General features: G+C 40.0%; 1 protein-coding gene across 22 annotated transcripts in view; it reads right to left on the reverse strand.

The window, feature by feature from the left end:
- The window catches only part of LOC105697208 (troponin I), a 50,727-nt gene that overhangs the window by 14,982 nt on the left and 12,317 nt on the right, over positions 1-23,428 (reverse strand). For 14 of the 22 annotated variants that reach the window (XM_012420333.2, XM_012420332.2, XM_012420325.2 and 11 more), the window contains 3 exons: positions 22,055-22,155; positions 2,393-2,436; positions 1,346-1,487 (listed from right to left, as the gene is read on the reverse strand). In XM_012420333.2, coding sequence (XP_012275756.1) covers positions 1,346-1,487; positions 2,393-2,436; positions 22,055-22,155 — 287 coding nt within the window. Of the gene's footprint in view, positions 1-1,345; positions 1,488-2,392; positions 2,437-13,893; positions 13,995-15,841; positions 15,943-19,771; positions 19,873-22,054; positions 22,156-23,428 lie in introns of all 22 variants that reach the window. The other 8 variants (XM_012420320.2, XM_012420328.2, XM_023433681.1 and 5 more) reach the window with 4 other exon arrangements.

Genomic DNA, 23,428 nt, shown 5'->3' on the forward strand with positions numbered 1-23,428 from the left:
TTCTGATTCTCTTATCAGATGCTGTTTTTGCAAAACTACTTCTTCGTCTGCCACTCTGCCTTCTCGGACTTCTTGGGCTGTGGAGAATAACACATTGCCTAATCAACTATTGCCAAAATTTACAACAAGCGGCCCGATTAACCCTTTCAGTCACTCCAGTCATTGTGACCATCCCCAATAAACAAAAAGTGGTGGAATACACCTTGAGAAATGTTGTAGAACCGTCGACAGTAATCGTATAAAGTATGTTGCAAAAAAAAACGTGTTTTATCCGTTTATAAAACGTGAATTCCACTACTTTGTGTTTATTGGGTGGAGGTACTTGTCGACAAAGCCACAAAAATTTACAACTCTAACCAAGCGAGACGCATTTGCATTTTCGTATGCAAAATTGCAAATGTGGATGATCAACGCTATGTGCTTGTATGTACAGGTTGTATGTACTATATTTACAGGGCGAAGGGTATATACATTCATGTACATGTATGTACAAATGTCTCGTAATTGCAGGTCCTACGAACAGGATGTGGGGGATGTACTAATCAATCGGTACATTATATACAAGGGATACAATTTCATCAATTCAACCCTTTCGAACCGGCGCCATTTTTCCCATTAGACGGAAAAATAATGTTGATAATACTGATGATATATATTTTAACATATGGCAATACGAAAGTAAGTACCAATCGAGTGATATCAAAAAGTGCAGAATTAATATCGACGGAGGAAAAATTATGAATAATAATTCCATGATTATGGAGATAATACTTTTTACTGATATTTTATCATCGAGTAGACACAACGGACAGAAAAATCCCCGGGAAAGGGTGAAACGTGTGTGACTGAAAGGGTTAAGAAGACGACGGAAAAAGTCGAGACCAAAATGGCGGCCCGATGCAAACATCCTAGTAACGACTCTTCGAAAAAGAGTTGTTCCGGTAAAACCTGATAAGAAGAGAAATAGAAAAAAATCATTTGGCCTAGGGGGGAAGAAACGTCTGGGTACGAGATGTAAAAAGACAAAGAGACCGACGAGTCTCTTGACAAAAATAAATAAACAAATATTCAAAGCCACCTTCGCTGGCGGTATGAAAATTTCGGCGTTCACGAATCTTTTGACTTTTTTTTTTATCCTCACAGATGGAAGCTGGAAATGAATACTCCCCGGAATCTTCAAAATGAGAAGGGATAAGTCACGCGTATATTTTTGGAGAATATCTTTTGTTTTTAAATTAAGCCTAGAAAAAATGTTTTTTTTTTTGGTCGAGCCGAGCGGAAGTGAAGTCTCGCGAAATCATTGCTGTTCTTCTCTTCCTTTCGCTCAGAAAAACTAAGTCTTTACCTCCTTGTCCTCCTCTTCAAGGGTGAACTCCTTCTTCTTGACCTGCTTAAGCTGGTTACGGAAGTTGAACTCGGCAGCCTTCTTCTGGAGCTTGGCGAACTTGTTCTCGTACTTGGAGACCTTCTTCAGGGTCGGCTTCATGCTACAAAAATTCAAGAAATTGTAATGACGTTTCCTACGAGTTTCCATCCTCATAAGTCAATTCGCGCGCACACTGAGAAAAAGGATTTCATCGAACCAGAGAAGTATTTTATCAATTGCAGTAATTTGTCCCAAATAAACTCAATTAAGATGATATGAAAGGCGGTGAGGAACTCAATCGAGGTCGATAAATTAAAATTCATCTATACCCTTTTTGGTGGGAATGTCATTTTGGATACTCAAGTGGTAACATGAGCTGGCGTATTATGTATTCTACATTATTGAAGCTAGGTTCTGACTCTTGATTTTCGTTTCTTATATATATGTTACCGTGAATTACCGAAATTGGAGAATGTCGACTTTCACCGGTGAATGTCAACAAATACCAAATACGTCGGTGAAAGATCGAATATTTCATTACATTGTTGTACATTCGGACCCTCTCCAGTGTGTGTCGACAATCACACACCGGTGAATGTCAACATTTACCGGTGTATTTAGCAAATATTTCGGACATACACGGAGCGACTATGTGAATGTTGACATTCACCGGTGAAAGTCGACATTCTCCAGATTTCGGTGTTTCACCGTAACATATATATACATATATATATATATATGCTAACTCATTCATATCACCTTAAACTCTCATAATTCCGAAGAAATGTTGCGAACAATTTATTCCAGTTCATCTGAGTAAAATTCTTTGAATTAACAAAATATTTAATTTGGTTCGGTCGATTTTTTCGTTGACGTTCGACTATTGTATAATTATGGATTTAAGAGAGCAAATTTTCGGCTGGTTATTTATTTCGAATGTTTTTAATTCTGCTTCTCATTTTGATGTTGTAAATATCGATGGAATTAGTAAGAAATATCTGTAAAAAATTTATTCGGGGTACTTACAATTTACCTCGGAGATCGTTCACCTGGCTGTTCAAGTCCGAGATCTGCATTCGGAGAAATGTAATTAATTCTTGCATAATTCATCGAGCGACCCTCTTAATTAAAATTAGAGGGCGCTCTCTTTCTTTTCGAAATTAGCTGCGTTTTTGGGTTATTCACTTATTTTGACCCACCGTGAGGAGTTTTTAACCATCTCGTTACTTCCCCAGCGGGGAAAAAACAAACATTCTGAATCCGAAGAGCCTTAATTTATTTTACAGAATAATTAGAAATAAAAAATGAAGAAATGTTTTTCACGAGAGGTATCCAAAAAGTTCTTTCAGCAAATTTCGAAACTTGCAATTCGATGGGACGGAAGGGAATAACCCGCCGTGTCAAAAGTCGAAATTTGGGGAAATTCGAAAATAACTTCGGCAAACTTATTTCAAGAAAAACTTGAAGGTCCTCAGATTCTTTTTTTTTCTTCTTCAACTTTTGGACGTCGACTTTCGATCGGCATAACAGCTTAAGCTTGCAAACTCCGCGACGGAGGTCGTCGCGGTGCTTAATCGAAAATTTTGCAAATTTCACATCCACATGCAAATGAGACACTTTTTCCTTTCAAGGTACTCATGACAATTGCGCAGCTGCACAAGTAGACCAAGCAAACGGACAGGCGTGTGCAGACACTTAGCGTGCAATTGGCGTATGTACAGATTTCTTCGTCTTTTTGAAGAGGTTTTCGAAAACCGAGTTTTCGAATTCTCAGCAGTTGGAGATGACACGAGGTGACAGATTTCCGACATGGGGACAGTCGTGCAAAAGTGCGACATTAAAGTAATCCACGGTAAAACCAGAAATTGTCATTGAACCAAAGAAATATTTAGTAAATTCAAGAAAATAATTAATGGACTCAAATAAAGTCAAATAAATCAATCGCGTCGTTTCTCCGGAATTGTGACAATTTATTTAAGTCGAGTAATTATGCCATTATTCTTTGAATTCAAAATGTCTCTTTTTCACCGTTCAAGGAAATATTTTCGAGGTTCAATGAATTTTTCTTCCCTCGGTGTGTACCTCAAGGGAAGAGAAAATATTTGACAAAATTTCAAACCTTGAGTTAAAAATTCGGGAAATTTTTTTTTCCGAATGTTGAGGCGCCTTTAATGTCGCAGATTTGTCTTGACGTGCATGCAGAAAAAGGATTTTGGCCAACGAATAAGACGCAGAGTCGAAAATTAGAGAAAGGTGCGAGGGAATGAAAAAGAGTCGAGCCTGAAATATGCCCAGGAATGGAAATAAAAAAAAAAATATGAGGAGGGTTTTTGAGGAATATAGCGGAAGATAAAAGAAAAACGAATGCCGAACGAGGATCGGTCGCTGGGAAAAAATGGAATATGAAGGAAGAAAAATATAAAAAGAAATTGTTGCGGCCGTTCCTCGAGAAATTCTCTCCTCGACTCGGGACTTATTTCACTTTGGAAAATGCCTTCGAATTTGGAGCTGGCATTTTTGCAGATTTTCAGGAAATCTGGAAAATCGGTCGAGGGAGAATTCGGCGCGAAATTCGATGTTATCGGAACTACTGGCGTAATTAGTACCTACTTTCAATTGTCATTACGGAACTACTAACATTACTTCGACACTGATACTGGACTACCAACTGGGCATTCTTAGAAAATTTCTTTTCATTGATTTAATGACGATTTAATCTCGTTTGCTGGTCCTGATCAGCTGTGGCGGTTTTGGGAATGAGAAATTTCTAAAATTCCTAAAATGTCCAAAATTTCGATCGCTGCTGAACGAATTCCACCTCGAGAATCCACCTTCGGTGCATTTTCCGCTCTCTCCTCCGATAATAAAAATTTCACCATTCCCCAGAATGTTTGTTCATACCGGTATTAGCTAATTTCCTTGAATAAAAACAAATTAACAGTTTTGAAATGCATGAATTTTGAATACGTCCTTTCCCCCAAAATTTCCCTTCGCTGTCTTGAATAATTTTCAAGTCACCCATGTTTTGAATCTCGGATAAATTTATATAATTTTAAATATCAACCAAGTTTTTATCGCCAAATTAATTTTTCTTCATTTTTTGATCGTTAATTCTTTTCTTTTTTTTTTTAATTAAATTTGACTGTTTTGAAAGATGTGTTGCGGGTTGCAATATCATGTTCCATTGTTTCAGAGAAGACAGAACTTGGAGAAAATAGTCCGAAGTGATTTCTGAGGAAATATCTCGATCGGAAGCGTCCGCCATTTTTGGTCTACTTTTCTACGCCACAAACAAATGTACGGACGCTCTTTGCGGTAATAAATCTATGTAGAAATGGTACTTCTTCTCCGGTCTCGCATGCTCACGATGACTACACGCACCGTGTACGCAATATTTGTCCTCTCTTTCCTGTGGAAATTCATTTCAATTCAAAGTTACGCGAAGGATTCCGACGAAAAGCAACATCTACGGAGGTAGGGTGCAGGATTGCCAACTGCGCCATCGTGTAATTTCGACAAAAATTGCAAATCTTAATGCAACTCCACGGAATGCATGGCATTACTCGGCGGCGATATAAATAATTAATGAACACTCGGTTCGACAAAACTTTTCAAAATCAATTTCGAGACGATTTCTCACCAAATTTGCTCACCGAGAAGATCCAAAATGGAAGATGTACCATTTTAAAGAATTTCGTGCGATTCCCAAGATTGACAATCAGTATACAATTCCTCGGAGTGCAACTTAATTCCCGACAATGTTTTGCATTGATTTCTCTAATCGAAAGATCTACAAAGTTATGTCAAATTTCAAATAGGTATCCTGAAAATTCCAAGTAACACTTTCAGGTTAAACAAATACAATCGAGGGATTCTTCGGTACGCTTCGGTGCAAATGTTGGGATTGTAACCTAACATTGAAAAATTCTGCAAAACCAAATCCTTAAAAGTAAATATCGCGGAATTTTGAATACCGACCTGACAAAACCTCGCGTTATAAACTTCAACAAACCTCCGTTGACATTTCGACGATTTAGACTTTTTACACATGACATTTTCCCCGCCACTTGAAATGAAAATCCCTCTTCAAGGAGTTTCAAATTCCTCCATTTTTCCCGCCACGAAAATCAGCGAAAACCTTTTAGTTTTTCACCGAGCATAACAATTTCCCCGACTCTACCGTTTCCAATGCAAATGAAAAAGAAGAAAAGAAAAAAAAGAAAAAGAAATCCAAGACAGTAGAAAATAATTCCAACAACATAGTGTAGTATACAAAATTTTCATTCCTGATTTCTTGTTTCCCTTAAAAAATTCAAAATCATGGCAAAGTTGGCGACGCCAATTTTCCGGGGCTTTGAAAACAATTTGTTGAGGGCGGGGGGCGGGGGGCTGGGGGTTCTTGCACAGTGGGGCAAAATCCAAAATAAATATTCAACCTGTCAATTGTAATTATTCATGACTTTACACCCATATAGCACCCGGCTCGAATAGGACAAATGTGAGACGTGCAGAAAATGTCTACGGGTCTTCGGGGTGGACAAAAATTCGCCAAGGGGTTTCTGCGAGCGATTCGTGCTACGTGGGTCGTAAGAAAACATTATTAATGAATAAACAAATAGATCGTACGGAGACTTTTCGTCGATCTCTTAGCATGGCACTTAACATATTCTCTTAAAGTATCTCCGTGTCGTGCGTCCATCTTTGTGAGAGTCTTAAGTGTACGGAGGGTCGCAATGAGAGAAAGAAAGAGTCAGAAAGAGGGAGAGGAGGGTGAGAATCGACGTTCACCATTGGATTATTAATAATAATTGTTAATAATAATTACCCGCGACGTTTTTTTTCTCAGTGTATATGTGAGCACCGAATGCAATAAAAATCCTCATTAGACTCGTATATTTATGTAAAAGTGTATGTAAATATTTAGTTCATAATTTATTCCCTGCCACGGAAATTCGGAAGAAAGTGGAAAAATAGCCCTAAGCACGTCCGGTAATATGAAAATGCAGAGATTTTGAAATTGACATATATTTTTTAATTCTTAAAAATCGGTTATCGGGTTTCCGTGATTTTTGTATATACTTTTTGGGTGGTTTTTCGAATTTCAAGGCGGTCTCGAAATTCAGTTCGTGGGGAATCTCGTGCGAGAAAATCGGGCCGATGAACATCGGAGTATTTACAATAAAAATTGGCCATAAATAAATTTTTAAAAACTGCACTTATGTACATGAATGTCGTTCTTTACGCAGGGGCGTAAAGATAAATACATGTCGGACAGTAAATAGTGTTTTTTTAATCACAGTGAGCGCCCGAAATCTTATTTAAATTGCCCAAATTGTTAATTAATATTATTTAGAGTCCATTAAGGTGAGAGAAATAATTCTGGCCAATTTCTCATAGCAAAAACTCCTACATGATGGAGGAAACGAAGGGGAAATGAGATGGAGCGAAAAAGAATAGCCGGCAAGTTCTCGCGGGACCATTTTGGACTACTTTGTACTACTTTGTACAAGTTTGGACTACTTTGCACGACTTTGGACTACATTGGACTACTTACGGGCCAACTAGAGTCCACAGGTGGTTCTCTGGTCTACCCTGAGAAAAGGAATCCATGGAAGCAAGAAAAAAAAAAAACGAAACAATTTCTTTGAATGGTACCGAAGAAATATTTTGTAAATTCAAGGAATAATTATTTGACTTAAATGAACCCAAATAAATTGTCATAATTCCGAGGAAACGTTGCATCCAATTTATTCGAGTTAATTCGAGGGAAATAATTATTCCTTGAATTTACGAAGTATTTCTTTGGTACCATTCAAAGAAATGTATTATTTCTTTTTTTTTTTTTTTTTNTTTTTTTTTTTTTTTTTTTCGCAAGTGACTGTTTTTCTGCCTGTAGACAGAAATAAAAATTCTGCCCCTCTCTCTCGTGAGGTCCGTCGGAGATAAAAGAAATCGACTTCCGTCCTCATTTCTCTCGCTTTTCCTCCCCTTTCTTTCCTCGCGACAAAATATGAAGTGCCATACTTTCCTTCTCCTATTCCGCCCTGCCGCGCTCGAGATTCCTCGATCGACTCGATTTCCCGATCGATAGCGATCGATTGATCGGTCACCGAACGCTAGCGTAACCCGAGATATCAAATCGACCCTCGATCAATCGGAACGATCGGCAAAGCCTTTATCTTCTATGAAACTGCCTAACAAAAATCTGCATAACATTAAGAAATGAATTTCCTCGACGGACCTTTACTCGACACAAAAAATAATTCCCTAGTTTTCAATTTTTCACAGAATTTTTTCCTGAGACTTTTTGGCCTATCTTTCGATAAGTTCACTTCTTTGACAGTTTTTAACAAAAAAAAGATAACCAGTCCGGCGCGAAATTTGAATATCTAAAAGAATTCGATTTAATTGAAGTACCTATATATAATATTCTGTACTATTGAAATTGCCGAGAAAATTCCAATTATTTGCCCTCGACCTCGCTCGACTGAAATGTTGTTTCAAATTTGCGGTTGTAAAAAATCTTTGAGAAGGGCTATTGTTTCGAGATTTGACATCGTCGAGGCGGCAGCGCGTTTTCTCAAAGAAAAAAAAAACCTTCAGTCCGGCGCGAAATTTGAATATCTAAAAGATTTCGATTTAATTGAAGTACCTATATATAATATTCTGTACTATTAAAATTGCCGAGAAAATTCGAATTAATTGCCCCCGACCTCGCTCGACTGAAATGTTGTTTCAAATTTGCGGTTGTAAAAAATCATTGAGAAGGGCTATTGTTTCGAGATTTGACATTGTCGAGGCGGCAGCGCGTTTTCTAAAAGAAAAAAAAAAACCTTCAGTCCGGCGCGAAATTTGAATATCTAAAAGATTTCGATTTAATTGAAGTACCTATATATTATATTCTGTACTATTGAAATTGCCGAGAAAATTCGAATTAATTGCCCTCGACCTCGCTCGACTGAAATGTTGTTTCAAATTTGCGGTTGTAAAAAATCATTGAGAAGGGCTATTGTTTCGAGATTTGACATCGTCGAGGCGGCAGCGCGTTTTCTCAAAGAAAAAAAAAAACCTTCAGTCCGGCGCGAAATTTGAATATCTAAAAGCATTCGATTTAATTGAAGTACCTATATATTATATTCTGTATTATTGAAATTGCCGAGAAAATTCGAATTAATTGCCCCCGACCTCGCTCGACTAAAATGTTGTTTCAAATTTGCAGTTGTAAAAAATCATAGAGAAGGGCTATTGTTTCGAGATTTGACATCGTCGAGGCGGCAGCGCGTTTTCTCGGGTTCGCGAGCACGAATCCCGATCCATCGATTCGGCTCCTCGAGCTGGTTTTTTGGAGAATCCCGAAGGAATCCCGAAAAAGAGTGCCCGTTTCGACGTCCCTCGAGACGAGTGTCCACCCTGAGAGAAACAATTAATTTAACCAAAGAGACATTTCCTCGAACAGAATCGAAAGAATATTTCGGTAATTCGAGAAATAATTATTTCATTCAAATGGACTCGAATGAATTGAATGGAACGTTTCTTCGGAATAATGTCAATTTATTTGAGTTCATTTGGGTCGAATTAACAAAATATATCTCTGACACTAGTCAAAGAAATATTCCTCCATTTCGATCGAATTGATTTTTTCTCAGGGTAGCGATGAGCTAATTCGGCGTTGGTTTTGCAGTTCCATTTCCCTCGTCTTGCTGAAAATTGCGAGGGCAATATTAGAGTATGCAAGACCAAGGCCAAGATTTAAGGTGTTACGAAAGCGTTACAAATTCATCCGCGAAAAAGTGAAAATACTTCTTAAACTATTCTCCGCTCTGAAATGAGATTGCTCGAGTGTCAAGACCTTCATAAGGACCTCCATACTCACGTGTTAAAGTTTCCAAATATCCGGGAGATAAGTTTAACAAGTATTTTCCCATTTCGGTATACATGTGACACTTTCATGACGCCTTAAGTATGCAAGATCAAAGTTTGAGGACGCGTCTCGAGAAGGGCGCCGAAAATAATTCCAGGCCTCGAGGGAAGAAAATAATAAAAAATATATATATTAACGGTTGAGACTCTTTCGACTCTGCGAATCGAAGGCAAAAGAAAAAAAGAACGTTCCCGGAGTCGATAATCGGAAAAGAAGAGAGGAGACTCGGTTAGTAAAGGCCATGCTTTGGTTAGCACGATCACGAGTACGGACTGCTTAGACTCGAGTTCTCTTGGGCAGAGCCAGCCAATGGACTTTCTTTGGCCAATGGACTGACTTTCCTACGGAAAGGGTGCCAAAAAACGCCGTCAAGAAGTATCAAGAAGACCACCACGAAGACGAGTCGGGAGAGATAGAAAGACAGAAGTACACGGAAGTAGAAAAAAGATAGAATATGACGGAGGTCGTTCAGCGGAGAGACAGAGGGGGGATGCCGTCAAGACCGTCACGAACTGACCGAACATTGTTTAGTCTGCAAACTTCAAGAATGATATCAAAGCAAATGCCACCAACAGTGCCTACGATATGACCAACGTAAGGGAGAAGTGATAAGCGACCAATTTTAATTCGATTATTCTATCTCGATTGGTCTTCAAAGTGATTTTAAATCAAAGCATAAATTATTGTTTCTGAACACCATTATAGCCCTTCCTTCCTTCCTTAAGGGACCTTCCTTATATCCTCCGTATTCACTTTGTAAAGTTTCAAACGATTTGGTACATCCAGTTCAGATAAGTGTCATAAACGAAATCTGTTTGATTTGTTGGTAAGTTGAAGTTCATTATTGACAAACAACGTTTGTTCAGGCCGTGGGCTTGAGAGAAAAAGAGACGGAAAAAAGGGCATCTTAGGGCTGGGGCGAGATCGAACACACGAGGCTTGAAACATGGGTCCTATGATAATGGCGATTTTCACTTAATTTTCAATCCATGGTGGGGGACAATCGCTCGATAATGGCGATTTTCATTTCATTTTCAATCCATGGTGGGGGACAATCGCTCGATAATGGCGATTTTCACTTCATTTTCAATCCATGGTGGGGGACAGTCGCTCGATAATGGCGATTTTCACTTAATTTTCAATCTATGTTGGGGGGACAATGCTCGATAATAGCGATTTTCACTTCATTTTCAATCTACGGTGGGGGACAATCGCTCGATAATGGCGATTTTTATTTAATTTTCAACTTAACATTATTACACTTCAACATAAATGATTAATCCGGGAAAAATACGACATTTTTTTTCTCGAAAACTGAAATATTTCAAGTTTCAGGACTTTCATATGATTTGTTGCACCCTGTTAGAAGAAAAGTTTCATAAATATTTTGACGTTTTCAGGTGTACATGACACTCATATCACCTTAAGACTTAGACCAATTTTACTTTTCACCGCTCGAGGTGTACCCGCGGAAATGCTCCGTCGAGGTTATGTTCGTTGCTTTACCCTGCCGCAGCGCCAAGCGGTGGCGGCTTTTGGAAGTAGAAACGGTTTCGCCAAGCGATTGTTCCCCACCATGGAAATTCATGGTTCAAGAGCCGTGTGCACAACCATGGGCTGGGGTGAAGAAAACCGTCGAATCAAAAACCGACAGGGGGGCATTTCTCGATTTTGCACCACACACACACACTCAGCTAATCTATAACACGCGGCCAAGACTTTGGGGGGCACGATTTCCAAGATGGTACACGGAGAAAAATCAATCTTAATTCATGACCCGTAAATAAAGGCACCGTTTTGACCAGAACGACAATTTACGCGTAACGATAACTCCTGACCCTAAAATACCTGCAGCTTGGACATAAAATTTTAATAAACATACCTTGACTCTAGATTGCATTGACAGATAAAATTGACACGCCAAGAAGGATACGTAAGAATATAATCAGGGCTATCGTACAATTTTCAATTGTAAATTTCAATGAAAACGGTGGAATACAACCGTAGGAATTTTTTTTATTCCTTTTACTAGCGTCAGCTGATCAGCTGATGATCAGCTGTTGCGCTTGGCGCGAGACTCAAGTGCACTCGTAAGTGTGTTTGGCGCGAAACGCTACCGTATATTATATATCGATGTCATTTTTCTCCGTGTAGCTTTCGTGTACGGTCGGTTTTTCCCGTCTTTCGTCCCTCGAGGCTCGGTTTTGGTCCCCTTTCCGGGGCTCTGACGGACCTCCGAGTTTCTTTACTTCGCGAATGTACTCCTCGGAAGGGCCGGTCCCGGGGGCCCTCGAAGGTCCGTCGGAAGTTCCCAGGACCGAAGCCTGAGATGGCGACGAGGGAAAAAAAAAGGGTGCACAGTCCCTTCGCCAGGATCGGCAAAAGAGTTAGTCCCGACTAGCGTTTCCCTTCGAGTCATCCAGGAAATCGAGAGTTTCGAGACCCTTCTATAAGCTTGCCCAGCCCTGAGACCGAAAGGGATTTTTCAGCCCTCGCGGATTTTGGATTCGCGCAGAAATTTTCGGATTTTGGACTAGTGGAAAATTCCCGGATTTTGAATCGGTGGACAATTCCCGGATTTTGGACTCGCGGAAAATTCCCGGATTTTGAATCGGCGGATAATTCGCGGATTCTAGGTTAGTACGCTCCTCCTCGGTCGGGAAACGGTGGAAGGAAATGTTGGAAGTTCTCCGGGAAATTGGGAGAGAAAATTCGAGATGGCCGTCTGAAGTTTCGCGACTTGCGGACCTCGAGGATCCCCGACGAGGTCGCGAATATCTGGCCTTGTTTGCATTTTCGTTCTTGTACGAAGCACCCTTAGAAAAAGCGCTCTCATAAGACGGGGCCTTAAAAAAAGCGTTCATATTAATAGAGTCCTTATAAAAAATACACTTATAAAATACATTTTTGCGTAGGATCTCCCGTATGAAAAATGCCCTTATATAACGTGTCCTTAGGAACGAGTATCCTTTTATAAAAAGCGCGTCTTCGTCGGGGATTCCGCTCGCGCAGGGCCGCGAATTAACCGGAGAGACAGAGAGGAGAGTGAACGAGGTATATATAAATCGAGAGAGGGAGAAGTCGCGATAGAGAAAGAAAAAAGGCACTTCATATCCCCCGAAATAAGGGCAGATTTCGCTGCCGGAGAGAACCTGTCCCGGACAGGTTCGCATTCGCTTTTGACAGCCCTCGAGGGACGAAAATCGCGATTTCGAGAGCTTGAGAGAAATGGGTTCAGGGCACGAAGGGGTTACCGAATTTTCAGAGTCGTCGCGTATCTATGTTACGGTGAAACACCGAAATCTGGAGAATCTCGACTTTCACCGGTGAATGTCAACATTCACGTAGTCGCTTAGTGTATGTCCGAAATATTTGGTAAATACCATTATTTCTGACTTACACCGGTAAATGTTGACATTCACCGGTGTGTGATTGTCGACACACACTGGAGAGGGTCCGAATGTATAACAATGTAATGAAATATTCGATCTTTCACCGACGTATTTGGTATCTGTTGACATTCACCGGTGAAAGTCGATATTCTCCAATTTCGGTCATTCACGGTAACATCTATACGCGTTAAGGCGATACGAAAGTGGCGTCAAAGAGTCTCTATGACACTTTTCTCCGAACCGGCTCTATCAAATATCTTAAAACTTAACAACGTGAACATGGAGACTATAAGGAAGGTCCCGACACTTGCAAAATATCAATTTTTAAAATTTGTTCACGGACATTTTTGCAGTTTTTATAAAATATGAAAATTCATGGGGGCCGGGGCCTTCCTTGTAGTCTCCATGTTCACGTTGTTAAGTATAAAACGACTGGTACACCCAATTCGGAGAAAAGTTTCATGAACATGGACTCCTCGGATACCACTGTCATATGTGCCCATAATTATGAAAGTGGTCTAAGTCATATATTTTTTGTTTCGAAATTACATTGAATTAATTTCGTTTGAAATAATATGGCGTGAAATAACTGATACTCATTTTTTTTTTAATCTTGACTTAGACCACTTTCATAATTATGGGCACATATCCTCTTAAAAATCGGGACGAGGTCGAAGAGAAAAAAAAACAAAAGAATGGAAGTGAATAGGAGGTCGATCGCGTTAAGATGGCGCGCGCTGGCAGGACTGACCAAGGTTATAGCGCGCGAAATTTGAAAAATTCTTTCAGGTCTTTTTTTCCCTCTTTGAGGTCCTCTCAGGATCTTCTCAAGGATCGTCTTTCCTCGTTTAGTCGGCCTCACCGAAAGCATGACCGAATCCACGATTAATCTCTCTGAGACTATAATTTTCTGACGTTTTCTAGGAACACATTCTCGACGTTTTCGGTGCATTTTAATTTTCATAATCATGAAACTCGGGATTTTCTTTTCTCTCGATTTTTTTTTTCGGTTCTGCCTTGCCGTTGACGTTTCTTTTATCATCTTTAATTGATGCAAACGGAGGGGGAGAACAATGGGGAAATTGTGAATGGGGAAAAAGTCATGCTTTCGGCCTGCTGTGATCGAGTTTTTTTGGGCTTTCGGGATACAGAAAAAGAGTGGAAAAAAATGGGGCGATGGTGTTCTCCTCCTGTTTATACATTAACGGATATACCTCGTAGTCCCTTTTCCGAACTTCAAGCTCCAAATCCCACTTCTGACCCTCACAAATGTAGACGCGGTCGTAATACATTTGGATTATCTTCTTCAACTCGGCTACAAGCAATGGAGACCAGTCTCAATTTTGTGGAACACCCCACGGGTTACTTTAGTCGTTGCGATCGAAATTTGCGGCGCCATTTTTCAGTTTTCTTTTTCTTTTTTCTTTTCCTTTTTTCTTGGCGTGCACGTCCCGTTCGATAGATCGATTAATCGCTTCCCCGAAAATGGCTCAAATTTACACTCAACACCTAAGTTTGAATTTTTCTGAGTAAAAAAAAAGAAGAAAATCCTAAAATATCGAAAATGTAAATTTAGTCACTTTTGTAGAATCGAATCGAACTATAATTCGATTTCTCGCGGCTAGATATTCAAGTTCGTAGATTTGAAGATTTTTTTACAATACTAGTTGTTAATACAATCCTGAAAATTTTTCTGTGAAAGGACGACGCTGTTGGGTGGAAAAGTTGATTTTCCAAATTTCGGCTTTCCGATGGAAAATTGTCGCCAGGACGTGCACGCCAATTTTCGGGCTGCGGACTTGGCGTTTTAATTTGCCGACTCCATTTTCTCTCCTTTTTCGGTTTTTACCTTGACCGATCGAAAAGTCCTGCGTCGCGTTTCATCTTCTTTTATTCTTTTGCAAATCTTCGGCAAATTAAAACACCCGGTCTGATAGACTGCCGAGAAGGAGGATCGAATTTCCGATCCGAAATGTTCTTGTACTTCTTCAAGAATTATTTCCGGAGGGTAGAATAACTTCTAAAAAGCTGGCATCCGTCTCACTTGGCAGAGATCCAGAGTCCGAAAATAAATTCAAACCAAATGACAGCGAAACGGTGCAAAAAGATATCCCGTCCGCCATTTTCACAGAGAACGACTGTACAACGCTAATAGCAATTTCTACTTAAAAATTGGCACAAAATTGCCACTCGACGCGAACTCGTCGAGCGAGCCAATGGTGACACGATAATGACATAATCGAAGAAAAGCCACCTTTTGGCCAGCAACAATTTACCGATTTGTTATGTGGAAAAAGCTGTATCGAAATCAGGCTGAAACTCTGCCACATAAAGCTGTAAAATATTAAATGAATACGTAAAAGATTTCATGGAAATTCTTTCTCTTCGAGAGAAATGGTGTCTTCCTTTGAACCTTCGTCCAGGGAAATTGCGATCCTCCTCCTTCGCGATTTTTTAAACAATTATTCTTCGAAATTTGGCGAGTAAATGAGAGATAAGGGATTATCACGATCCAGAGTCGACGATTCATGTCCTGTACGTGCAATTGAGTAGACAGGGGGGCTAGTTAACTAATTTACTAAATCTACCCATCAGTGCTTCCTCCATCAAGGAAATTAAACGAGTCATCGATTGGACTGTCACAAAATGGTGAAATCCGTGTCGAAGAGTATCGTGCTGGTAACAGTGACAGTTCGTCAAGCCGGACATTTTTTAAGAAATTTCGGATTTCTCCCCTCATACAAATTGGACTTAAAAATATGCCCCCGTGAAAAATTAAAATTAAAAATAAACCAACTATATATATATACATAATAAAATCTAGCGCTTTCAATTAACCAATTGACAATTCACCCGCACTATTTACGATTGAAAAATAAAACTTGACGTATTTTCAATTACCATCTGAAATGCCAAAAATCGGGGAGAAATTTCTTTGACATTTTTCTATTCTTTTTTTTTGTTTAAACGATTTCGTTGGTAATTTACCGTTGACATTAAATTGTTTATAAGTCTTTTTTCTTTTTCTCTTACGGCGGTCTTGGGGAGGTTGTAGGAATTTGAGAATTGTTTCTTTTTGGAGACATCCGAAATTTCAAAACAAAATTTCCTGCCCTGGCAGGACTTGAATTATTTATTCAAGGTCCGCCCTTTACTAGTTACCTGCTTGTCAGTACATTTAACTTTCCGTTCGTGGTCAAATGTTGCACCCTGGAGAAGATATAATCTGTGCCAGTAAACCGCACAAATCGTCTGGAGATCGCCTACAAAATAAGAATTCACCAAAGAATGGCGGAAATTCTGGTGAGGACCACCATGGTGTCTTGGCAGGCCTTATGTGGTTTTCCTTCCATTTTTTTCTTTCTTTCTACCTCGACTCTACTTTTCGATCAAAATCGTACACGTGATCCGTAAAGCCTAATTTGGTTTTCGAACCGAAGCTGCATACTTTCCGAAAAGATTCACATTCCAGATAAATACCGAAAAAAAAAAAAACGTGAAAATAAAAACCACGTTCAACTACCATCCGAATTTATTTGTTCTCCAAGTGCAAACTTGGCACTTCAAATTTATCCCGGTAAACGGAAATCATACCGCAAGAATTTCGGTGCGAGAACTTGAGAGAAAAGCGTTACACGATTTTTCAAGAAAACATGTAAAAAAAGAAAAACGAAGAGTGTCCATCCATCATCCGAATTTATTGGTTCCCTCCCCTCGGAATTGACACTTGAAATTTCTCCGGGTAAATGGAAATCATCTCGCATAATTTCGATCGCGTTTTCTTAAGAAAAGCGTACGACTCTCAAGAGAATATGTAAATGAACAAAAAATGTTGAAGAATCACCGGCTCCCTAAATGCATCTACAAATCCGTAACGACGTTTCTCGTCGACTTACTGCATAAGAGATTTCGGAAGACGCAGAAATGCGAGAAAAAGGGGACAATGGCCGACGAGGACGAGATTCAAGGAGAGAAGGAGAACGAGGGGAATACAGGAGAATACAAAAAGTAGAAGACAGACGTAGAAAAGTGATTTTGATGAGAAGTGTAAAAGCGAAGCGTGAAGCCGACAACAATTACAGTGTTAACCGTGAAGAACGAATCGGAAGGAAAGAGCGGAACGAAGAGGGAGAGAGAGAGAGAGAGAGAGAGTGAAGGATTGAAAATCGGGTTTGCTCGGCATCGAAGCATAAAATTGACACAGGATGTACAATTCCTCCTAAATGCACTTTTCCTCGATTCCGCGATCTGACCCTTAACCTCGTCTCGAGAGAATTCCCGAAAAAAGTGGAAAACCAATTAATTCCGCGCATTTCCTGCCCTCAAAAAAGAAAAAGAAAAAAAAAAAACAGGATGTCACCGAACCAGATAAATATATCTACAAACAATACCAAAGGAAAATATATCGTTACTTCCAACGAATAATTATTTGACTGCAATGAACTGCAATAAATTGTATGCAACCTTTCTTTCGGAATTATGCCAATTTATTCGAGTTTATTCTTGCCAGATAATTATTCTTCGAATTAACGAAATCGGTTTCATCGGTCCAATGAATTTCACTCCTTGGTCTATGATCGCCCTTTTTTGTACCTTACGAGTTGAATTAAGTTCGAAGGTAACGAAGAGTGACATCGAGGGGTCGCAAAATGGAGGAAAAGTTTATAAATCGGAAGTGCAGCACATACGAATACGAGATGCTGTTTTTGGCGCAATTGAGGAGTGCCTACGAGAAACGCATAAACGGTAGAAAGAACACCATCTACTGCGAAAATAAGACCGGAACAACCAACTACAAAACGATTAACGGCGAGCCATGTAAATCGCTGAAAAAGGAGCGGCGAACGAGACGTACAAGAAGGCGCTTGAAAAGGCGGCTCAGCGTCACTCAGTTTCTACAAAAGACGCCGAAGATGAGAGAAAGAGAGCATAGAGACGCGAGCGACAATACGTAGTCTACGATCTAGCTAAATTGGCGATCTACGGAGGAAAAAGAGTAACGGTAGGTGAGACGGATCTAGCGTGAGGCGCGCAAGAGGTCCGCCATTTTGGTTTCCGGGGGGGCGGCCATTTTGGTATCCTAGGAGCCTTCATCTTAGTTCCCCTGATCTATATACTAACTAGATAGCTGATACCTACACTATTAAAAATATTCCTACAATTCATACACGTTTAGTGCATAAGATTGTAGTAAAATTATAAATTTCATGTCTCGAAGGTGGATTATCATACATTGATGATAAACTTCGAAATAAACTTGCAACTTCGTAACGTCATATTGGAAGGCTGAAATTTTGAAGAAAAAGGAGTACACTTATGTCTTTCGCGTCATTTTGACGCATGCGCAAATACTACGATATTAGTTGACGTGCCCATAATCAGAGGCCTCTGTGGTCGCTTCAAAACGCCATTTTGTAGGATATCAGCCACCCAGTTAGTATATAGATCAGTGGTTGGGGCCGCCATCTTGGCTTCCCAAGGGCCGCCGCTTAATTTCCTCGAGTTTCGAGTCTCTTCCTTTTGGTTTCGGCTCTCTTGGCATCGTCAGAATTTGGCAGAGTCGACATTAGTTCTAAAAATGGCGCGCCACGTATCGCCCCTGGAATCTGGGCCGAGAAGTCAACGTTTGAGAGGAGAAAGAAAATGGCGCGAGGCTTCTCGAAAAGTCCCCGGAAATCCGGGAAGGAGGAAACCGAGGACGGGAAAAAAGACGGCGAACTGGTCGCCTCTTTTCTATTTTTTTCTTTTTTTTTTTTCCGAATGAAATTAGCCAGCGAGTTCTACATCTCTACGACGATACAGAGCGAAAACGGCGCTAGCAGCGTTTCTTTTTAGCGTTCTCTACGAGATCGCTTCTACCGAGGGACGGAAAAGATTATTCCAGCGTTAGGCGAGATGGAGGGTGAAATTACACCCCAATAAACACAAAATCGTGGAATACACGTTGAGAAATGTGTACAACCGTCGACGGTAACCGTATAATCTGTATTAAACGAAAAAACATAAAACATTCCAATATCCGCCCTTTCTAACAAATTCAACGTCGATGTGACGTCCATTCCACGTCTATGAAACTGCCGTTTAAGTCAGGCAACATGAACGTCGTTTAAACGTGGATCGAACGTGAAATAATCGTTCATATACGTATACTATACGTTGAAATAACGTTGAAACGTTACGTTAAGGGCGCTCACCACTCCAGCGATTTTGCAGGGCCTCACGAGGACAACGATTCCGAACGTATTTCTAAACCGATCGAGCTTAACGAGTGCTCATATCGAAGATGAAACGTTGACCTGTGTTTATATGGGAGCGATTTTCGATAAGTGGTCATTATCATATAAAAAAGTGCAGCGACATAATTTCAATGCCCTTTTACCTAGGAAGGAGGTGCTCGATCGAAAATCGCTCCCATATAAACACACGTCAACATTTTATCTTTAAAACGAGCACTCGTTGAGCTCGATCGGTTGAGAAATACGCTCAAAATCGTTGTCCCCGTGGAGCACCTTTTTCAAGATTTTCAAGTTTCTCGCGCGGAATTTGGGCATTCCTTAGCAACCGTTGCCGACTCTAGGCGGAGCGTCCAACTTGCGTGTGCGTGCGGCCGAGGGTCACACACGTTTCGGCGCCTAGTCCAGAGGCGTCTAGCCGTTGTGTGAGTTGTATACGTGCAAAATACGCACACATTTTTCGCCCGTTGCTAAACACTGCCCATTATGCGTCGCGTCTCCCTCATCCGAGCGAGAAAGTACGTTTTGGTTACCTCCCACCGAATTCGATGCTAATGCCATCTAGCGGTGGAAGTCATCGTCCCCACTTGGTGGCGAACGCCGTTAAAGTCCACGTTTCTTCTCGACTAGGGATAAACGCGTAGGAAAGTTGACGCGTAAAATCGGCGTTTCTTGTAAATCTATAGTTAACGTCGAGGAAAGAACCGTGGGTGGATAAACGTTTAAGTTTTATGTCTGCCATCTTGTTTCGGATGGATTTACGGGTAGGAAACGTGAATTACACTATTTTGTGTTTTGGGGGACATCGCCTAATCGCATGCTCCTTCTTTCTCTTTCTCGTCGCAAAGCTCAGAAAGACCTCAAAGTCCTTCTTGGCGACTTCGTACTCGAGGTCGTACTTCTCCTCTTCGAGGCCGTTGATCCTCTTATGATACTGGTTCAGAATCGACTTCACGGACGCTGCCAAAATGCGGAAGACGTCAATTAAGGGCACTTCGAAGTCCTGCTTAACTCGGACTGGCCACTGTCAACTTGACATGGCATTGACATTCTTTGAATGATTAAAAGAGCCCCTTAATACAGACTTTTAAGGTGAAGTGAAACACGTCTATTAACTTGGTCGATAAAGAAGATTTTTCTAAATGCTTACGTTGCCGACGTTCGTTTTTATATTGACAGCTGGGTCAAATTATATTGGGTATTGTACCAAATGGCATATTCCACCTGTCGTTTTCGTACAATAATTATAAAGAAATCGAAGTAAAACTCCAGAAATCCTCTGGATTCATGCCTTCTGGGGCCCTAATTGACTGCAGAGGGACCCCCTGCGCCATCTGTGATTTCCAGGTCAATTAAATTTTCACTCCGAGACCTCGTATTACCATCGTTTTAGCATAGAAGTTATCCCGTTCAAATGCGAGTTTATCGATTACCAGAATGTTCTAAATTGTCGTAAAATTGTCCTGACCCTTTCGATTCTCATATCAGAGCCTTCGATAATTGTATACTGATCGAAATATGAGAGCTCGACGCCATTTTCGTTCTGGTCTGGACTGAGTTAAAAAATTCTTTCCAAAAATTCAAATTTTGAATGCGTCAGGACAATTCTTAGATGATCAGAAGTGATGTGTCAAAGTTTCGGACAGTTTGGTCTAATACCCTTAAAAAAAAGTGTATTCGAATCGACTGATTTGAAGGATGTTTCACTTCACCTTAAGTCGTTCAAAAAATGAGGATCCCATTCCTCCTCACTCTGTTTTGAATTTTCTCCTAATTGTTTTTCATTCCCACCCGAATCACACACTGGGAGAAAAAGAAAGAAGAGTTGGTTGACTCAAAGAACTACCTATTTCTTCAAAAAAAAAAAAATACTTCGAAAGAAATGTCTGTGAGAGTGAACAACATTCGTTTATAACAATGTAATTTCTCTCCTCGACGAAATAATTGTTTTTTTATAATGATGTATGACTCAGCCAACGATATATGTTTGTCCCTGTCAATTAAACTTCTTTCTCAGGGTAGCAAAAATTTTCTCCACCTCGGAAAGGACACTTTCTACCCTTTTTCATGTGTTTTGTTTTTATTCTTGGGGAATTATTAAATATATATATATATATTAATTGAATGCAACCAGTCCGAGTGAAGCACGTTGATTCCCTGCCTAGAATGGAAAGCGGTAATTTGTCGGGCATTAAATTGGACGTAGCTTAAAATCCCTACGAGTAATTACGAGGAGGTAACGAGTAAACGGCGCAAAAAGGGAAACCTCGAAATACCTGTGTTTGTTAGATCCTCGTCCTTGTCTTAGGTTCCCAAAATGAAATAAAATCGGTGGACGAGATGCGGCCTCGACTTCGGAAAGTCAAAAGTAACATGGCGGACGTAAAGTTTAAGTTAAGAGAGATAACGCGAAACCTGCTTTATCGACAAAAATGACGCCACTGAAAATCGAAGGAAAAGATACATATACCTCAATATAACGTAACTTATTCTCTGCTCTCACGAAATTCTGCGACGGACACTTCACAGGAAAGCTGAGCATAGAGTAAAGAGGAGAAACAAAGATACGAAAATGTGTCTCAGGCTAATAAACACAAAATGGTGGAATACACGTTGAGTAATGGTGTAAAAACTATAGTGTGCAAAAAAAACACTTGTTTCACCCGTTCCAATAAATTCAACGTCGATATAACGTCTATTTCACGTTTAGTAAGCTATCGTTATTCAGTCGGGTGATATGAACGTCGGTTAAACGTTTGCTATACGTTGAAATAACGTTAAAACTTTACGTTAGAGTTCACGTTACTTCTCGAGTAGGGATAAAAGCGTTGAAAAGTTGACGCGTTAAATCAATGTTTCTTGTAAATGTATAATATATTTCTAAAGTGGAGGAGATAACCGTGGGTGGATATGCGTTTAATTTTGACATCTACCATCTTCTCTCCGCTTGATTGACCTGTGTAAAACGTGAATTCCACTATTTTGTGCCTTTTGGGCCGTGTTAGCACGTTTAAAGTGCGAAGCTGGTGTTTAGAGTCCTTTTAGAAATCCATGACTGCGCATCAAGGAACAAAAATTGAGCTTGCTTTTCGAGAGTACTCTCGCAATGTGTGTCTGCCTCTCGACGGCATCAAATGTGTACCTCGTAGTCTTTCTTCTTAACGATATACTCAATATCGAATTTCTGATCCTCCAAAGTACCAATCCTAGTGTGGTATTCGCGCAGCACTCGTTTCACGGTCTCTAAATGTTCACCAGAAGAAAGTTTTCGAGGTTTTAGTGCATTTCCCGATTTTTCGGGAATATTTCGTCTCTCGTTAAGTCGTTTAACGTGTCACAATGTCCGAATTCATTTTTTTTTCTCTCTTTTCCGTTTCGTCGCGTTGAAAATCCGTCGTCGGGGCTGGATTTAATTTCTGGATTTCCGAAGTTTTTACAAACCTATCTCGCCTATTCTACCGTGACAGAAAAATTCCATCGAGCCGAAGAAATATCTCTTTGTACGGCACCGAAGATATATTTTCATTATTCAAAGAGTAATTATTTGACTGAAAATCAAATGAATTGAATGCAACGATGACTATTTATTTCGGTTCATTTGAGTGAAATTCTTTGATTTTACAAAATATTCCTTTGGTACTATTCGAAGAAATATTTCTTTGATTTTCATTGCACCTTTTTTTTTTTCTCTCTCAGGGTATGTATGAAAATCCGAGAAGGCGAAAATGGCTGCACAAGTTCCACTTGAATTTTCAAACTATCCTCTGATTTATTGTAACGAGAATTCTCAATGAAAGAACTAACGAAGGTAAATGCGGATCGATTTATCGAATAAGAGATCACGAGTTAATAGAAAATGAGGACTCGAAAGATAGAGATGGACGAATTCGTTGGCACTTTCGACTTGCAAGTCAAAATTCAAAGATAGCACTTTGTCCTCGACGAAGAAGATACTTCCCACGATAACCTTATTCTCTGATATCGCGATAAAAAAATGAACCTCTTAACAACAACACCCTCAAAATAAAATGTCCGGTACTGCCGAATTGCTCCCTAAATTCGTGGAGAGATTTTCGAAGGCTCAAAAAATGACATTCCGCAAGAAAACAAACCACGTATTAATTAATGTATTCCCCGGCACCATTAATCGCTTCTTTAATTAAACCGTGGAAAAAAAAATGTGCAAAACATATTCCCTGTAAGTAAAATTTGTCCTCGATTTTGCAATAAACAACCCAATTCCTAGACAGAGACGCTAAGGCTGCTTTAAGGGGTTCTGAAAATCCAACATGGCGGAAAGTCAAAATGAAGATTCCTTGAGAAATTGTCGAAGATGTCGAGGTCGACGAAGATGCCGAAAAGAATTTCCGAGATCATTCCAAGAGATTTGGGAATTCGAAGGATGTGGAAGAAATCCTCAGCATCCTCCACGCGAGGCCTAGAAAAAGGGAGATCTTCGGACCCGAAAGAAATAAAGAAACGGGTTGACAATTAGGAGATGAGGGAAGAAACGGAT

This window comes from Orussus abietinus, unplaced genomic scaffold (genome assembly GCF_000612105.2).
Source record: "Orussus abietinus isolate OABI.00-Male unplaced genomic scaffold, Oabi_2.0 scaffold172, whole genome shotgun sequence".
Lineage (NCBI taxonomy): Eukaryota > Metazoa > Arthropoda > Insecta > Hymenoptera > Orussidae > Orussus > Orussus abietinus.